We start from the raw sequence: 19,824 nt of genomic DNA on the forward strand, positions 1-19,824 counted from the left end.
CCAATTTTCTGCACTAGTATAGTGTTCGTTTTATTACCAAATAGTGTGAATTAAGAGCCGGCGAAAATGTGCAAGTATCAGGGAATCAGCACGGCGGCAGAGGTAGACTAAAGACATTCGCTCCGTCGATGTTTCCGGTCCGACTGGGGTGATCAGGTCAAGGATCAACGGAAATAAAAAACACTCGCCGCTATCACTTAAACGACACTGAAGATTTTAGCCAATTTTATTTGGGGAGAAGTGTTGAAATTTAAATTGTGTTAGACATATCTCGTTCCTAAGTCTCTGGTACTGTTAAAACAATGTCTAATTTTGATCTGTAATTGAAGGTTTAAGTATTTTGTATAAAAAAGAATTTGTAATTATAACTAAAAGAAAAGGGTCCAGTTAGAATTATTTATTGAGGAATAATTTGTGTGGTTATGAGAAAATGTTTAAAAAGTAGTGAATGGTACGTAATTTTGTATAAGTTTATTTCAGGTGTTTTGTTGGTAATCGCTGGAACATGAATTGTAGCAGTAATGTGTAACAGCCAACATAATAAGAAAATTTATATTAATGTATGAGGATTATATGTGTTTGTATAATGTGTGAATAAATCTCTGTACATGCCGTACTAAATATGTGTTATACATTGCTCTGTGTTTCCTTAAGCTCTTGTTGCCATTCTAATTTCCAACGACTAGGTAACAAATCTTTCCCATTCATTGCAATAATCTTCCAAGGAATGTTTCGATATAGTTTTATGTGACAATATTAATTTTGGAACGGCAAGCTATTATATTGCCCATACGAGCTTTCCCATTTGATTAAAAATAATCTTTCTTTTGTATTAGTCTATAATTTTTTTTTATTTCTAAGAGTTTGTGATATTAAAAATATTGTAGGTACATTAGAGTTGCAATAACCTGTATATACACAAGTAAATACATTTTAAAACACATAGGCTTATAATTATCATACTCGAAATGAACATGATAGATATCAACTTACCTTTGTATCTACTTAACAAAACTTTTCTGAGTGATATTCAAAATTTTCGCGTAAATTTTTGTAGCTATTCATCCTGAAAAATTAATTACTACAATAAAGTTAACTTAAAAACGATCAATTGAGTGTTGTGTAATTTAACAGATGATATTTTTGCATATTTAAATAGGTATTATTTTCTCTGGTAGCTTAAGTCAATTTTATTTTATAAAGATATTTAAAATAATTCTGTGAATAATTTTACACATGATTTCATTAAAATTTCACGATCAAGAATTTCAGATAATTAATAATTTTTTGTTATTTCATGATACACATAAAATATCACATACAAAGAATACTGGTAGCACTCAGGAACGAGATGACTTTTGTGTGAGTTACTTTATTTAAAGTAAAACAAGGTATTTTGGGCAATGTTGTAAAACTATAAAAAAAGGAATCTCAAAACAATGGATGCATGTACTTTGTATGCGCGTTAGGAGTTATACTTACTTTTAATAAAACTGACTTTAATTTTGCATGCAAAACATTGGAGTGATATTATAAATGGAATGATATTAAAATGGATATTATAAATTGGAGTGATATTATAGATTTATAATATCACTGGAATGATTTTATAAATATGTTCGGTAAATTATATGTTCACTCAAATAAAAAGATTTAAATAAATACTTAGTATTCAATATTAGTTTAAACAATGAATATAAACAATATTAATATAAAAATGTAGTCCTATAACATCAATTACTTAATTCAGTAAAATAATTGAGATACGTTTTTAATTAACAACAATCTACAAATATGCTGACTGTTTACTGTAATTTTTTTAATTATAATCATTTATTTAATAACAATAAAATAATTTATAACGCAAATAAATTATACATACGGGAACATAACCTCGCTTAAATAAATAACTTGAAAAAAGTTTAAAAACACAAACAATTTCTATCACTAATATTCACTAATAAATAAATTTTATTAAATATACGGACCAGTGTTCAGTCTATAAAGTAAAAGATTTAAAAGAACATATATAATTTTTTTTTCGTATGTAGGTTATATTTTGCACGTAAAATCATCATGGTGCGTGCGCATCGCGAATATTCTCTCTGGTCATTGTTCTCCCGCCGCGCCTGGAGAGCGGAGAAGTGCGAGCAGGGGGTGAGCGGGGGTTGGGAGCGCGCGGGGGAAACAAGGGCGCCGGCAATAGGCCGGAAGCGGCGCTACAGGGTGTGGTCGGCGCGCGAGGGGTGGCGGTGCGTGGCTGCCATTGGCCGGCGAGGTGCGCCGGCGTCGGGGGGCAGGCGTCGCGGCGCGACGGGCGACACGCGCGACAGTGCCATGCCGTCGTCAGCGCGCGGCGGGTCGGCGCGCGCGCGCGAGCAGCCCCCGGGGGCGGCGGAGGCGGGGGAGGCGGGGCAGGAGGCGGCGGCGCAGGACGGCGCGGCGGCGCGGCAGAACGGCGCCGCGGCGTCCAGCGACGAGGAGCCGGCCAGGGACGAGCTGCAGCCTGCCGGGGGCGGTGCGTGGGGCGGCAGCCGGCCCCCGAGCCCCGCCGCCGCCGCCGCCGCCAGCATGGCGGACAACGCGAGCGAGGCGTCCTCTCTTCAGCCGCCGCCGCGGCCCAAGTCACGCGGCGCCGACTCCAAGGCGACCAGCCGCTACGGGAACCTGTCCTACTGGCGCGCGCGCCGCGTGGTCTTCTACCGCAACGGCGACCCCTTCTTCCCGGGCGTGGAGTACCGCTTCCGGCCCGGCCGTGACGTCAGCAGCCTGGAGGCGCTGCTGGACAAGCTGTCCCTGCGCATGGAGCTGCCCCACGGCGCGCGCTACGTCTTCTCCATGGACGGCGAGCGGCGGCTGCGGCTGGAGGAGCTGGAGGACGGCGGCTGCTACGTCGTGTCGTCCTACAAGACCTTCAAGGTGAGCTGTCCCTCGGCTGCCCCTCTGCTGTCCCTCAGCTGTCCCTCGGCTGTCCCTCGGCTGTCCCTCGGCTGTCCCTCGGCTGTCCCTCGGCTGCTTCTCTGCTGTCCCTCGGCTGTCTCTCGGCTGCCCCTCGGCTGTCCCTCGGCTGTCCCTCGGCTGTCCCTCGGCTGTCCCTCGGCTGTCCCTCGGCTGTCCCTCGGCTGTCCCTCGGCTGTCTCTCGGCTGTCCCTCGGCTGTCCCTCGGCTGTCCCTCGGCTGTCCCTCGGCTGTCCCTCGGCTGTCTCTCGGCTGTCCCTCGGCTGTCCCTCGGCTGTCCCTCGGCTGTCCCTCGGCTGTCCCTCGGCTGTCCCTCGGCTGTCCCTCGGCTGTCTCTCGGCTGCCCCTCGGCTGTCCCTCGGCTGTCCCTCGGCTGTCCCTCGGCTGTCTCTCGGCTGCCCCTCGGCTGTCCCTCGGCTGTCCCTCGGCTGTCCCTCGGCTGTCCCTCGGCTGTCCCTCGGCTGTCCCTCGGCTGTCCCTCGGCTGTCCCTCGGCTGCCCCTCGGCTGTCCCTCGGCTGTCCCTCGGCTGTCCCTCGGCTGTCCCTCGGCTGTCCCTCGGCTGTCTCTCGGCTGCCCCTCGGCTGTCCCTCGGCTGTCCCTCGGCTGTCCCTCGGCTGTCTCTCGGCTGTCCCTCGGCTGTCCCTCGGCTGTCCCTCGGCTGTCCCTCGGCTGTCTCTCGGCTGCCCCTCGGCTGTCCCTCGGCTGTCCCTCGGCTGTCCCTCGGCTGTCCCTCGGCTGTCCCTCGGCTGTCTCTCGGCTGCCCCTCGGCTGTCCCTCGGCTGTCCCTCGGCTGTCCCTCGGCTGTCCCTCGGCTGTCCCTCGGCTGTCCCTCGGCTGTCCCTCGGCTGTCCCTCGGCTGTCCCTCGGCTGTCTCTCGGCTGCCCCTCGGCTGTCCCTCGGCTGTCCCTCGGCTGTCCCTCGGCTGTCCCTCGGCTGTCCCTCGGCTGTCCCTCGGCTGTCCCTCGGCTGTCCCTCGGCTGTCCCTCGGCTGTCCCTCGGCTGTCCCTCGGCTGTCTCTCGGCTGCCCCTCGGCTGCCCCTCGGCTGTCCCTCGGCTGTCCCTCGGCTGTCCCTCGGCTGTCCCTCGGCTGTCCCTCGGCTGTCCCTCGGCTGTCCCTCGGCTGTCCCTCGGCTGTCTCTCGGCTGCCCCTCGGCTGTCCCTCGGCTGTCCCTCGGCTGTCCCTCGGCTGTCCCTCGGCTGTCTCTCGGCTGCCCCTCGGCTGTCCCTCGGCTGTCCCTCGGCTGTCCCTCGGCTGTCCCTCGGCTGTCCCTCGGCTGTCCCTCGGCTGTCCCTCGGCTGTCCCTCGGCTGTCCCTCGGCTGTCCCTCGGCTGTCCCTCGGCTGTCCCTCGGCTGTCCCTCGGCTGTCCCTCGGCTGTCCCTCGGCTGTCCCTCGGCTGTCCCTCGGCTGTCCCTCGGCTGTCTCTCGGCTGTCCCTCGGCTGTCCCTCGGCTGTCCCTCCGGAGCCTTCTCCCGGGCGCTGTTCCGAACCAGCCGAGTCTTCAGATCCTCGAGGGTCGCAGACAAGCTTGGAGCGTGTATCCATGCACAAGTTCGTTCAATGCCTTCCTCGTCCTCGCTGTGGTCGCTTGTTGTCCGGAGGTCTCTCTCTCTACCTCCCTCCTTCCTGCCCACGCAGGCAGGACGTGGAACTGGCGGGAGAGTGAAGCACCCTCCGACAATACCGCACAGCCGCCGATGAACCTTCAGGAGCTAAGACCTCGTAGACACGCTTGATTACCGTGGTCGATATTTTGTCATCAGCTGATCACGTCTCACTAATATTAATATTCTGTGTGTGATTATTCGCTACAGATTACTTTCGATTCTACTTAAAATAAGGTTCGTTGCATCGGGGATCTAATATAACCACGTGACCAAATAAAAATCAACATCAGGCAACATTAGCCTTGACTGTCCTTCTTACGACACGTATTCAAAGTAAATTTTGATAATGTGGGTGAGTATTGAAAAACAAAATATTTTTTTTTAATTAGATCAGTATGTAATTTACAGAAATTATTTCTTTGCATTTAGGCTGCTTTTTAAGTTGTTTTTTTTATTTCAAGGACAATATATATCTTGATATTACAATACAGTGTTGGCTAATAGATTCTGTGGGCAAACATTTTATTGGCTCTAAAGTTAAGCAACACAAATCATAACCCTGCTAGGAAACCATCTATGAATCCATACGTCAGCATGATAATGTATAAATATAAAGTAATATGACAGGAAGTAAGATTTTCCTTCTTTTGAACTGAGAACTTTGTTTCACATTCTCGTAGTAGATATTTTTTTTAACTTGAGCAAGCATATTGTGATCGACAATTAAAGCAGGCAATTGGGACGAACATATGTTACAATTTTAACTTGACTTGATGTAGGCTTTTGGACATACGCCATTAGCAATGTTTTACACTAATGTTTTGTATGTGTATATATATTAGTATAAGTATATATTTGTGCAATGGGAGTGCATGACTTGATGTAGGCTTCAGGGGAAGCAATATCGAAAAAAACGTATGACAACAAAATCGGGGGATTCAAAAATTTAATTTAATTACACCACTGCATAGCTAAAGGATCAAAGAATTTCGTCACGATAAGCGAGGACTGCGACGCATCGCGCGCGGTGGAGGGGGAAGCGCCGCCGTTTTGAGGTCATTTTGCTGCGTTTCGAGATTTCCAGGTATTATAACTTTTGACTCGGAGAAACTACGACGTTTCGTTTAAGTTTCAATCGTCAGCCCTCGTCAAAATTCTATAGATTGCACAAATCTTTCAAAGATAATACAATTTTAACTTATTTTTAATTAACTGTCCATCTCATTATCTTATCATAGTACATATGCGACTGAATGGGTGAAAATTTTCCAATCTGTCTGCCCACAACTATACATCAGATGAATATTCTTAATATTCTTTTGTGCACTTTCTAGTGATGAGCTAGTGAGGATCTAGTTAGGAGCTTGAGAGCAGCTAGTACTCGTGTTTCCCAGCCATAAACAGTCCGAAATAGACGCCTAGTATCCTCGAGACGTCTGCAATCGATGCGAGGCGGGCCGCCATGTTGCCGGCGGCCGCACGTGACTGTCCAAGCATCAGCGCGGATCTCCCGAGATTCACGCATCCACGCGTGGCTGGCACTTACTTCCAGTGAGAACAGTTATAAATATAACATTGTTAATGAGGTGCATTGAAGGCAGCAAAGTGTATGACCCTACAAGTCGCATTCAAAAATCGCTATTTATCACGCAAACATTCGTATATTCGTATAGTCATACATCAGTGTGATATCGCATGAATGTAACAACAAAGTGACAAATTTTGGTCTGTACTAAATTATTAACAAAGATAGTAAAGTTTTTGTGTGACCCGTGGCTAGATACGGTTAGTTCTATACTACACAGAAGGTAAGATATTCTTCCTTTAAATTGAGATCTTTGTTTCACATTTTCGTATTATATTTTCTTTTCACTTAGAGAGCAAGTAACTGTTGATATTCTTTAACCGGAAAATGTAACAAAGCTCTATTTAATGACTACCTGACACATATTTATTCACTCCCAGAGTTGTAACTCTCAGCACTGACATGTTTATCACACTCATGAGCCAATCTGTACTCCTTTTCTGCACGGTGTGTGACGTTATGTATTTACATTTCAGCGGCAGATGCATTGTGAAGCAGCTTTACCATGCGCGTTTGAGATTCTTTTGTGACTCGGTTCTTCTGTCGATGTTTCACACGCGAATGGCTTCAACCCGCTAGCATTACATGTTGATCCTGAATTAAATTAAATACTGAACATTCAGTTTGTAACATGTGGGCACACTATTCAGAATTCTTAAATCAACACTTAAGTTTTCGAAACACTGAAAATTTTTAATGTCATTGATAGAAGACAGTGTAAGGGCAACATGATTACAAACGTTGTTACCAACATGTGATAGTACAGAAAGTTATTTTTTTCAAGCAAATAATTTAAGGAAAAGCTAAAACCTACAAACTCACGAATTTTTTTTTTATTGCTGTGAAAGTAGCCTGAATAATCTTATCAGTAAATAAAATGGGTACCTACCGGTACCTAAATAATAAAAAAATAAGTGGTCCTACGAGATTATAGTGCGTGTTGGTACAGTGCATGCTGGTTAAAATGCAAATTTTTTAAAGGAAAAAAAACTGTCCTTTCGCACGAGATTTTACTGCGTCGCATAAAAGGTAAGCTTGGAATGGTTGTTTGATTATTTTCAACGTTTAATATCTCTGATTTATATTTTGTTGTTTTTTTTTATCCAGACCATTCCGGGGTCGGGCAGTTTTGAGAGCAAAGCCACCGAACTGAATCTTTGATGGGCATAGAAAGTTCGTTGTTAGGTTAAACGGAACGAGTGCTAAATGCGTGTGGACAATCGAAAAGGTGTTGAGGGACTTTGGAAACAGAAAGTTATTGGCGAATACGTTAAAATAAAAGAACGCAATGTCAACAAAGTAAGCCACGTGATGCTTTTGTTCGACGAAAGAAGGATTCTCGTGACGCGTGCAAGATGGCAGCAATCGAACAAACCACAGCCGCGCGTGGATGATAACTACACTTTAGTCATGTAAATACACAGGGCCGGATTTAGGGGAGGGCAACCGGGGCGAAAGCCCCGGGGCCTCCACAAACGGAGGGCCCCCACAATAGAGACTTCGGAGAAAAAAATCTTTCAAATTCTGACACTAAACACTAGTAAACATCTTTTCCTTTGATATTCTTTTTTTCGCTGTTTTACCTTTACCTACAGTACTTAGTACATACATGATTATATTATAGTTAAATATTAACAGAAATATTCATTAACAATAAAATTTAATTTCATATAATTCTTGTCTCCGATTATATTTATGTATGTTTATTTTTAAATACTAAGAGAATCTACTTGATTTCACAATAAATTATTTATTGGAAAACTCGACAAAAAAAATTGTTCATTTTATTTGGAAAATAATTTGGGGCCAGGGGGCCTCCGCTCCTCTGTTGCCCCGAGGCCTCCAGACCTCTAAATCCGGCCCTGTAAATATATATATATGTGTGTGTGTGTGTGTGTGTTTGAACATCAAAAATCAATACCCGAACATTTCATGGGTTGCCTAAACTGACATTTATTGTCCTCGCTCCATCTGACCCGCCGTGTGTAAAATGCGACGCCCGAAACGGGCCAGAATGCACGTAGTTGGGGCGGGAATCTGTGCTAATGCGATGTAAGCGCATGCAAGTAGGTCGCCGCAGGGCTGCCGTGTCGTGTGCAGGGTGTCGCTTGGCGCTGTCTTGCTCGCAGGTGCCACTCGTGTCCGGCGGGGTGTTTTATTACCATAACCGCCGCCTTGCGCCCTCCCTGTTTGGGGGTTTGGGGGGGAGTGTCCACGTAGCTCGAGCCAGAAGCACACGGTCCGTCATAGCCCCCACAAGGGGGGGGGGGCTGGGTGGACCCCTGGCCCCCATTTTCAATAGCAAGCAATAACAATTATTATCGTTGAAAGATTTGTGCAATGGGAGTGCATGACTTGATGTGAGCTTTTGGACATACGCCATTGCTAAGCACTTTTTATGTAGAAGAAAACTAAAAAAAATACCCAAAAGACAAAAAAACACAAATTAAGCAAAACAATTACTGTTGTCAACAGGATATAAACACCACATGATATTTCATAACAGGAATATTGTCAACAAACAAAGAAAAATGGACTAAGAGAACGAAAAAAAAACACAAATTATGACAGCACAAAAATATTGAACCCAAAAAATTTCAGCACAACAGTTGAAACGAGACAAAAACAACGACAAAATGAAAAGACGAAGCAAACACAATAGTTTTTCCAAAACGGAAGTGTTTTTGTCCTTTTGGGTATTTTTTTAGTTTTCTTATACAGAAAAAGTACTTAGCAATGGCGTATGTCCAAAAGCTTACATTAAGTCAAGCAATAACAAATTGTACCTTTATAGAAACTGACATGGAGTATTTCTGTTCGAATCTCTCTCCCCTTGAACTAGATGATAGGTAGTAATATCTGGAACGAATTTCGGCCCAAGCATTTACATATAATATATTAATTATGATTATAAATTACTTTTGGAGGGGATAAGAATGCGTGAAAGGTATATTTAGGAATTTTTAAAACCATAAATATATACGAGAACATTGTGTGACATATATATTCATCTCATACAGGAACAATATTTTCATCCATTAAGAAGGCACTCCATTGTCTCTGTTACTGTAAAATACATTCAGCTGTGGTTATTTTGAAGTAAAATAATTATATGAACAAAGCATAGTTTTGACTTGATAAAATAGTAAACAAATTTACCCTGTATTTTCGGGTTTAAATAACTTTTAAAAAGAGTGTAGGTAAGAAATAACCATGCAATTATAATGTAGCACGTGACTAATTTTTTTGGGGGGGAGGGGGGGTTCGTCTCCGATCCTGGGTCCAGAGCCCGTAGTCAAATGTGGGGGGGCCATGCGGTCCGTCAAATTTACAATTTACAATATTTACATTCCATTTACATTCCAATTTACAAAATAATATTGGGTGTGGCTGTGTCATGGACACTGCCGTGTGTCGTACGTGAATACGTGTACGTAACAGGTAATATTTTCTTTACAACATATAAAACACTCTATTTTATCTATATATTCACTGTAACTGTTTTACACTAATGTTTTGTATGTGCAATCTATATATCTTTGGCGAGAGCTGACGATTGAAACTCAAACGCAACATACGTCGTAGTTTCTCCGAGTCAAAATTTATACTAAATGGAAATCTCGAAACGCAGCAAAATGACCTCAAAACGGCGGCGCTTCCCCCTCCACCGCGCGCGATGCGTCACAGTCCTCGCTTAGCGTAACGAAATTCTTTGTTCCTTTAGCCATCCAGTGGTGTAATTAAATTCTGAATCCCCCTATGTTGTTGTCATTCGTTTTTTTTATTGCCTCCCACTATGGAAGTAATTTTAAAGACGTATTCACGTCAAAAAAAATTGGTTGTCTGTAAAGTCGGTTTACGGACGATAGTTTAACGTGACAACGTCATAACAAAACATTGATGAAATCATTGCATACTTTTATGAATAAAATTTAATCATTTTTATTGAATTATCACTATTTTGGTCGTTCCAATCGAGTGGAAGAGAGATAGATGCGGCGCAAGCGTACAATGAGCGTAACGGGACACAGCGTAACGGGACAATATGTGTTACGGGACTCTTTTTCGTGCGTGCAGCCGGTGTTCATCGATTGATTAGACGTTGTCACGTCAAAAAAATTATTCTGTCTTCGTGCGACCAGCACTGCTTTCGAGGAAGCAGGTTGTGTTGTGATTATCAGCCAGAGAACGTTTCGTGAAGTAACGTTCAGCTTGAACCTGCGCGCGCAAGTCGTAGGGCATCTCTCATTGGTGGCCGGCCCGCAGTTAGGCCACTCTTGAGCTGAGGGTCGCGATTGGAACGCAAGAAGCGCGGACTTGTCATAGAGAAGATCTCTCCAGCAATGAGCGTAATGTTAGGATACAGCTGTTGGGATGTATGTCCAGGTATACTGTTTGGCTGTACTTCATTTCCACCAAATAAATACCCATTTAATATCTTCAAATTAAAACTAAAAATGTATCTTTAATTTTTTACCGGGTGTCCCACAACTCAGCGTCAAACTAAGAACAGTTGTTGGCCAACTAATCACGGTTCACCAAACTTCAAAGAGTGTCGTAGTTTTCGAGTTTAAGGTTTTTATTTTCAAAAGTTTTTTTAAATATCTACCCTCCACCAAATTATTACATATTGTGACTTAAACCCTTTGCTACGCAATAATTAATAACCCCTAATATTGATAACATTTCAAAATAAACTCAAACATGCTATATTTATGTAAAATAAAATTTGACATGACATATGTGACAACAATTTTTAAAAAGGTAACATTGTCTAATCACACCGTAAAATAATTACTTCGTTTACTTAGAAAATAATTTTAAAATATAGCTAATGAAATCACATAACTTGCTAAGTTACAAATCATCGTGCAAAACAAATTTTCCCATGAGTGTAGAATAATCGATTTTATTTTGAGTTATTATCAATATTAGGGTTATTTAAGATTGCGCAGCAAAAGTTTAAGTCACGATATCTAATAATTTGGTGCAGGTTGGGAATTAAATCTTTTGGGGGAAAATGCTTATAACTTCACAATTACAACACTTTTTGAATTTTTTTTTAATTCAAAGCCATAATTATTTGGCCTGTCAAACATTCTTGGATTGACAATAAGTTATGGTACATCATGTTTATTATGTGTTTAGATTCCAAAATAAATAACAAATTCGTTAAACTTTACTTTAAGTAAGATTAGTTTAATATAAATTCGTGATACTGTAAATCGTTTTGAAAGATAAGTTTTAAATATGCCAAAAAATATATATCTCGTAGACTGGACTGTTCATATAATCACGTGTTGTTGCTGTGAATGTGATGGAGCAGACAAAATGCACTGACGCGCCTGTAAAGTATGCATTCCGCCTGCGTTGTTCGCACTAATGCTGAACGGGTTGCGTGCGCGCCCCCTGACTCAACACGGTGGAATAAAAAAACAAACATAATGTCGTAAAGCCAGGATCACGATGTATTCGCGTAGCAATGCATAGTCAACCCACTCATTTGGAGTGTGCATCACTTTAATCTTCTCTCAAGAGTGGAAACTTTTACGAAAATGGCTGAATTTTACGTTTCGTAATTCTTACATTGCATTTGTTACAACTACGTTTGCATTTTGATTCAGCAGTGACAAATGGTCAGTAATATGTGACTTTGTAAAAAATATTATAGTATATAATACGTTTTCTAACCTATTATATTATGTGGAAGTGTTTTAATATAATCAGAAAAGTCGTCTTACTTTATGTTTAATTATAGTTGATGTATTAAAGTAAGTGTGAACTTTGTCGTTTTAAAGTGAATAATACAGATATTTTTTTGTTGCCCCCATGTAGGGGAAATAAGGGATTTAGTTAGAGCAACAAAATAAAACAGTTCTGTGAGACCAACACGATTTATTATCATGAAATAATGAAATAAAAACAAAAATCATGTTAATAGGACACACACAAGTTGTCTTGGGAGCATTAATTTTTGGTCTTCAGCTTGACCCACTAGAATACACTAACTGGCTGTCAACACAAGTTTAAGGCATATGTTAGCAACTACAATAATACATAAAAATACCAGCATGATTAATTATTTCTCTTCAAAAAGAATTGGAAATATTTTAAAGTTTCTTTGCTCGCATGGTTGTGATTATGCACAAGTTATCTAACAAAATATTTTTACGTTATATCTTAAGTCCAAGCCTGCCTTGTGGCTTAAAAGAATTTTTGAATACAATAGACCACTCGTGCTACCGGGTCCAATTCTTCGTATTTAACATTTTAGTTTTAAAAAAATAATAACCCAAACTAAAAATATATGAAATTGATCGTACATATCAATAGCTATAATGAGGTAATTGAGGTGGATATCACTGCAGTTCTGTGTTACGCGGTGTCATTGACTTCAATTTGGGTGTTTTGCGGTGTATTTGGGTTTTATTTATTCACTATATAACCTTACCTCTAATTATAACGTCTGCCATTACAGTCTCCCGAGCGAGGATCATGTATATTAATATTAAAACAACACCTAATTACAAGTTATATTTGGGTAATTTATGTTGAAACAACAAACATTAACCCCATCAACAATTTCCCTGGTCAAAACTTGTTGCATCAAATAGAAAGCGTATGATAGTTGATATGCCTTATACAACTTTGGTTGGATTTTATCAAACAGCAAATAAATGAATAAAAAACTTAAATCTGACTGAGACTTGTGTGTGGACACCTGATTGGCCAGACACGTCCACCAATCACGATCGGAACATTACACAGCACTTGAACATCAGGTACTCGTTCCATCTTTGAAAATGGCTGCGACGAAGCTGCCAAGATATAATTTGACCTAGAAACCGAAACTGGTTAAATATATATATATATATATATATATATATATATAACGTCACTAATAAACAACCTTTCAACTGTTTCTAAAAGAGTAGATGTTCATAGCTGCTACTACTTCAAAGACTATGAAATGACTAACACCCATGATATGCTTAAGCACTCAGTCACACCTACCCCAAAAGTTATTCCATTTCGTTATGTCGTTGATTTTGATTGGAAGAGCGTCCGTTCGATGAAAATGTGGCCACAAAGCCCCCACATCCCCCCCCCCTTTTTTCTCTTCCCCGAATGTCGCGTTGCTTTTTGATTAATAATTATTCAGAGAACATTTCATTAAACTGGGTTTTACAATTAGTGTGACAAGCTTTAGAGATTCATTGAAATGAGTGAAAGTCAAACTTACTTGTCACTTCTGACATTGAATTTACAAGGTAACTCTTGTTAATAGAATACAAATGGTTTCAATAATTTTTGACGTGACAGCGTCTAATAAATCGATGAACGCCGGCTGCACGCACGAAAAAAAATCCCGTTACGCACATTATCCCGTTACGAAGTGTCCCGTTACGCTCATTGTACGCTTGCGCCGCATCTAACTCTCTTCCACTCGATTGGAACAACCATCGATTTGACTTTTTCGAGGCACATTAAACTTGAAACACACCCATTCGTTTCCTACTTTTCCTATCATCGTCCTATCCTTAACAGAATAACACCGATTGGAAGAAGTTAAATAGCAAACATGTATAAAAGTTATAGTTAAAATAATCTGTTCGTTAAAGTAATAAACATATTTGAATTTATGAGTGCAAATAAAAGTAAATTTATCAATTAAATTGTAGATTTCATTTCACTCCTTCTTTGTATCCATACAAAATAGTGTTAATTCAATACAAAAGATTCAATTTTATTCATAAAAGTATGCAATCATTTCATTAATAATTTGTTATGACGTTGTCACGTGAAACTCTCTTCCGTAAACCGACTTCACAGACAACCAAATTTTTTCTTGCCATTTTGTTGCTGTGATGCATAATTCTCGCGTACGAATGTTTGCTGCACATACTGTTCCCAATACGCTGCTGACCGAAGAAGCCCATGTTGGTCCAGTGAGACCCTGTGCTGACACCGCGTGTCCAGTCGCAGAAGTCTCGCGTGCAGGTGGCTCGGCGCCTCTTAGCCGCTTCTTGCCCTCTAGGGCGCGCGACTGATGCTGGCCCCTGATATTAGTCCAGCCGCCTTGCATCTCATTACACACTCGCCCAAGAAAGGGGTCGTGATCAATACAGCGCGGCACGCCACGTACGGCTCGACTGAAACTCCTTGCGCGCACCACGCGCTCTTCCCGGAGCGGGAAACTCTGCCTCTCGCAGTAGCGACTGTGTGGATCCTGAGGCCCGCGGCTGAGTGTATCCTGAGGCCCGCGGCTGAGTGGATCCTGAGGCCCGCGGCTGAGTGGATCCTGAGGCCCGCGGCTGTGAGGATCCTAAGGCCCGCGGCTGTGAGGATCCTGAGGCCCGTGACTGAGTGGATCCTGAGGCCCGCGGCTGTGAGGATCCTGAGGCCCGTGACTGTGTGGATCCTGAGGCCCGCGACTGTGCGGATCCTGAGGCCCGCGGCTGTGAGGATCCTGAGGCCCGCGACTGTGAGGATCCTGAGGCCCGCGGCTGAGTGGATCCTGAGGCCCGCGGCTGAATGGATCCTGAGGCCCGCGGCTGTGAGGATCCTGAGGCCCGCGGCTGAGTGGATCCTAAAGCCCGCGGCAGTGAGGATCCTGAGGCTCGCGACTGTGTGGATCCTGAGGCCCGCGACTGTGCGGATCCTGAGGCCCGCGGCTGTGAGGATCCTGAGGCCCGCGACTGTGTGGATCCTGAGGCCCGCGGCTGTGAGGTTCCTGAGGACCGCGGCTGTGAGGATCCTGAGGCCCGCGGCTGAGTGGATCCTGAGGCCCGCGGCTGTGAGGATCCTGAGGCCCGCGGATGTGAGGATCCTGAGGCCTGCGACTGTGAGGATCCTGAGGCCCGCGGCTGAGTGGATCCTGAGGCCCGCGGCTGAGTGGATCCTGAGGCCCGCGGCTGTGAGGATCCTGAGGCCCGCGACTGTGTGGATCCTGAGGCCCGCGGCTGTGAGGATCCTGAGGCCCGCGGCTGAGTGGATCCTAAAGCCCGCGGCAGTGAGGATCCTGAGGCCCGCGACTGTGTGGATCCTGAGGCCCGCGACTGTGCGGATCCTGAGGCCCGCGGCTGTGAGGATCCTGAGGCCCGCGACTGTGAGGATCCTGAGGCCCGCGGCTGAGTGGTTCCTGAGGCCCGCGGCTGTGAGGATCCTGAGGCCCGCGGCTGAGTGGATCCTGAGGCCCGCGGCTGTGAGGATCCTGAGGCCTGCGACTGTGAATATCCTGAGGCCCGCGGCTGAGTGGATCCTGAGGCCCGCGGCTGAGTGGATCCTGAGGCCCGCGGCTGAGTGGATCCTGAGGCCCGCGGCTGTGAGGATCATGAGGCCCGCGGCTGTGAGGATCATGAGGCCCGCGGCTGTGAGGATCCTGAGGCCCGCGACTGTGTGGATCCTGAGGCCCGCGGCTGTGAGGATCCTGAGGCCCGCGGCTCAGTGGATCCTGAGGCCCGCGGCAGTGAGGATCCTGAGGCCCGCGACTGTGTGGATCCTGAGGCCCGCGACTGTGCGGATCCTGAGGCCCGCGGCTGTGAGGATCCTGAGGCCCGCGACTGTGAGGATCCTGAGGCCCGCGGCTGAGTGGATCCTGAGGCCCGCGGCTGAGTGGATCCTGAGGCCCGCGGCTGTGAGGATTTTGAGGCCCGCGGCTGTGAGGATCCTGAGGCCCGCGGCTGTGAGGATCCTGAGGCCCGCGGCTGTGTGGATCCTGAGGCCCGCGGCTGTGTGGATCCTGAGGCCCGCGACTGAGTGGATCCTGAGGCCCGCGGCTGTGAGGATCCTGAGGCCCGCGGCTGTGAGGATCCTGAGGCCCGCGGCTGAGTGGATCCTGAGGCTTGCGGCTGTGTGGATCCTGAGGCCCGCGACTGAGTGGATCCTGAGGCCCGCGGCTGTGACGATCCTGAGGCCCGCGGCTGTGAGGATCCTGAGGCCCGCGGCTGTGAGGATCCTGAGGCCCGCGGCTATGAGGATCCTGAGGCCCGCGGCTGTGAGGATCCTGAGGCCCGCGGCTGTGAGGATCCTGAGGCCCGCGGCTGTGAGGATCCTGAGGCCCGCGGCTGTGTGGATCCTGAGGCCCGCGGCTGTGAGGATCCTGAGGCCCGCGGCTGTGAGGATCCTGAGGCCCGCGGCTGTGAGGATCCTGAGGCCCGCGGCTGTGAGGATCCTGAGGCCCGCGGCTGTGAGGATCCTGAGGTCCGCGGCTGTGAGGATCCTGAGGCCCGCGGCTGTGAGGATCCTGAGGCCCGCGGCTGTGAGGATCCTGAGGCCCGCGGCTGTGAGGATCCTGAGGCCCGCGGCTGTGAGGATCCTGAGGCCCGCGGCTGTGAGGATCCTGAGGCCCGCGGCTGTGTGGATCCTGAGGCCCGCGGCTGTGTGGATCCTGAGGCCCGCGGCTGTGAGGATCCTGAGGCTCGCGGCTGAGTGTATCCTGAGACCCGCGGCTGTGAGGATCCTGAGGCCCGCGGCTGAGTGGATCCTGAGGCCCGCGGCTGAGTGGATCCTGAGACCCGCGGCTGTGTGGATCCTGAGACTCGCGGCTGTGAGGATCCTGAGGCCCGCGGCTGTGAGTATCCTGAGGCCCGCGGCTGTGAGGATCCTGTGGCCCGCGGCTGAGTGGATCCTGAGGCCCGCGGCTGTGAGGATCCTGAGGCCCGCGGCTGAGTGGATCCTGAGGCCCGCGGCTGAGTGGATCCTGAGGCCCGCGGCTGTGAGGATCCTGAGGCCCGCGGCTGTGAGGATCCTGAGGCCCGCGGCTGAGTGGATCCTGAGGCCCGCGGCTGTGAGGATCCTGAGGCCCGCGGCTGTGAGGATCCTGAGGCCCGCGGCTGTGTGGATCCTGAGACTCGCGGCTGTGAGGATCCTGAGGCCCGCGGCTGTGAGGATCCTGAATCCCGCGGCTTTGAGGATTCTCAGGCCCGCGACTGTGTGGATCCTGAGGCCCGCGGCTGTGTGGATCCTGAGGCCGAAGAATCACAATCTTGTTCTTGTGCGGTAGAGTTCGGTGTCGCCAGTTTAAACAGGAAGACCATTTGGGGCGAAAGTTCTTGCAAAACTAATCAAATGAAAAATCTCGGAGTATGCCGCTGCGAAATTATGTATTAAATAATTTAATTATTTTTTTGCAGAATAATTATTTCTGATTTAAATAGCAAATGATAAAATAAACCATCGTATGAAATGTGATTTCTGAAAGAAAAAAATTACGTATCCAGCAAAGCGATTTACAGTAGGACTTAATCCGTCCGTCAAAATATTTCCCTTAAATAAGAGCTGCTAACAATTCATGTTTGTTTTTTTCTCTCTGTGATTTTGATAGGTGTTGTTTGCTATTTATGTTGTGCTTTTGTACGTATTGTATTGGCATTTACTCGGAAAAAAAATTCAGAGTAGTGATTGAATTGTTTGGAAATGAGTTTTAACAACCGCAATTTTATTATACAAAACACCTGAACGACCTATACAAACACGACAGGCCTGTATTCTGGTAACAATTGTCTGTTCAGTTTCTGAACTTTCCCTCTCTTAGTTTTCTTTGAAGATACGAATTATAACTGTAAAACTTCATTTCTCCTTTTACACTCCCTTTGCAGTTGAATCTCAAAAATATATTAAAAATGTATGGTGCGTTATCAAATAAATTATTCCTGCTCCGTTTATTACCCCCCGCTTGAGTTGCTTCAAAGATAAGGTCATATTTATAAAACAAATATTGCCCTCTTTTCATCCCCTTAACATTTTATTTCGAAAATTTGTCATAATACAAAACTCTGTATGCATGGTCATTAATATTAGTTTCTTACTTCTAGTTGTATAATATTCTGATATATGTCTTTTTATTCTCGAACACGAACCTACTTTTTTTACACCCCTCTTAGAGTGGAATCTCGCAAAATGATAAAATATGGTGTTCCGTTTCATTATGTTTATTATTTATATACAATTTTTAAGGCCCTGATTTATTATTTACCGGCATAGGTTTTTTTTTAATAAAACATAACTTACCCCATTGTCATACCCTTTAACGGAAAAACCTTTCGACAAATAGAAATAATACAATACGTAGCCTAACTCTGTGTGCATGGTGATCGGTCTACGTTTATTACCTGCAGTTCTTGTAAACCTACCACTTTTACACCCCTTAGCGATTCATTTTCAAAAGATTTTTATGTACAATGTTTATATAATATAACATATTATATAATAAAATCAATCCCATTTTCATCCTTTTTTCTGTTAAATTTCGACAAATTTAAAATCTATACTTGTTGTTCTGTCTTACTTTCTTACCTCTAATTCTAGTAGATTTGAAATCAAGGATTTTTCTTTTTAAAATCAATCTCAAACCTTTTACATCATTTAGAGGTGGAATTTCGCGAAATTGTAAAATTAAAGTTGGTAGTTTTAGTATGTTCATTATTGATATATTTTCATATGCTTCATTAGTTTCGGAGATTTTATTAATTATTATTTAGAAACCATATTTACCCATTTTTCACACTCCATTGTTTAAGTTAGCCGAAGTAATTTTGGGAGTTATTCGGGAATAAACAGACGAACAGGCAAATAAACCATAAAAAAATAACTATATTTTTGGTTGTTTTCTAAAATTACAAATAGCCTTTTACCGATTATTTTTATAGATTCATGCAATGTACAGGCCTTTCTCCCTGAACAGTTTTATTATTACTCCTATAAATAATAATCCTAAAGATATAGCCAAAATAAAATTTCAGGTTATAATAGTAATAATTATATCATACCAAAACGTTAATTTTGTAATTTTTAAATTGGTAATATGTAAGAATGTTAAAATTCAAAACATACATAAGTATGCCGATTTTGTCACTCTAGTTTAAGTGTGTTCAGAGACATATTTTACATTGATGGAACCACACACCTCTTTTGATTTTATGATTTACACTATTTTAAAATTGTTTAACCACGCACCCATTTGATTCTTATTAATATTTTTTCATCTATTGCATTTCTTTTTTAATTTAATTTGGTTATTAGCCAGAAAAATTAAAATTACACATACGTGAATTATTTTAAGATTTTTGAAGCAGCCACTCCTTTTTTGAAAAGTTTAATACATTCTTATCGTACGTGTTAACATATTAGCAACTATGCTTAGTATTAATGAAGCAAAACTTCTAAATACTAACCCTCCCGCTTTGTTAGATTTTTTGATCTGATGTTTATAGTAAAACCTTTTCACTCCATTTGCAATAAAATATCAAAAATAAATTGTAATTGTAATAAAAGTTATTGTTTCATATGAAACTTTTATACGTTTTTTATATTTAAAAAACATACCTTTTTCCACGCACTTAACAGTTACATTTCGAAAAATAAAAATAAAAACATATACTCTGCATGCATTATTTTCGATATTGTTTTTTACCTCTAGTTCTAGTACATTCGGAAGTATGCATATTAATTCTTATAACATAACCGAACTCTTTTAACCCCTTAGGGGTAGAAACTAACAAAACTATAAAATAATTTAGTTTCATTGAGTTTATTGTTCTTGGCCGATATTTTAGTCCCTACTTTCAATGGTTTTGGAGATACATCTTTTTTTAAATAAAACTAAACTTGCCCTCTTTTCACCCCCTGCGGACGCAGCTCATCCTTCGCCCGGCAGTTAGACAACCCGCTATG

The 19,824-nt window shown here is 44.0% G+C and overlaps 1 protein-coding gene across 1 annotated transcript in view; it reads left to right on the forward strand.

The window, feature by feature from the left end:
* The first annotated feature begins 2,076 nt into the window (after positions 1-2,076).
* Positions 2,077-19,824, forward strand: part of LOC134538994 (echinoderm microtubule-associated protein-like CG42247) — a 73,200-nt gene continuing 55,452 nt past the window's right edge. The window contains exon 1 of the mRNA XM_063380656.1: positions 2,077-2,919. Coding sequence (XP_063236726.1) covers positions 2,077-2,919 — 843 coding nt within the window. The remainder of the gene's footprint in view (positions 2,920-19,824) is intronic.

This window comes from Bacillus rossius, chromosome 14 (assembly GCF_032445375.1).
Source record: "Bacillus rossius redtenbacheri isolate Brsri chromosome 14, Brsri_v3, whole genome shotgun sequence".
NCBI lineage: Eukaryota > Metazoa > Arthropoda > Insecta > Phasmatodea > Bacillidae > Bacillus > Bacillus rossius.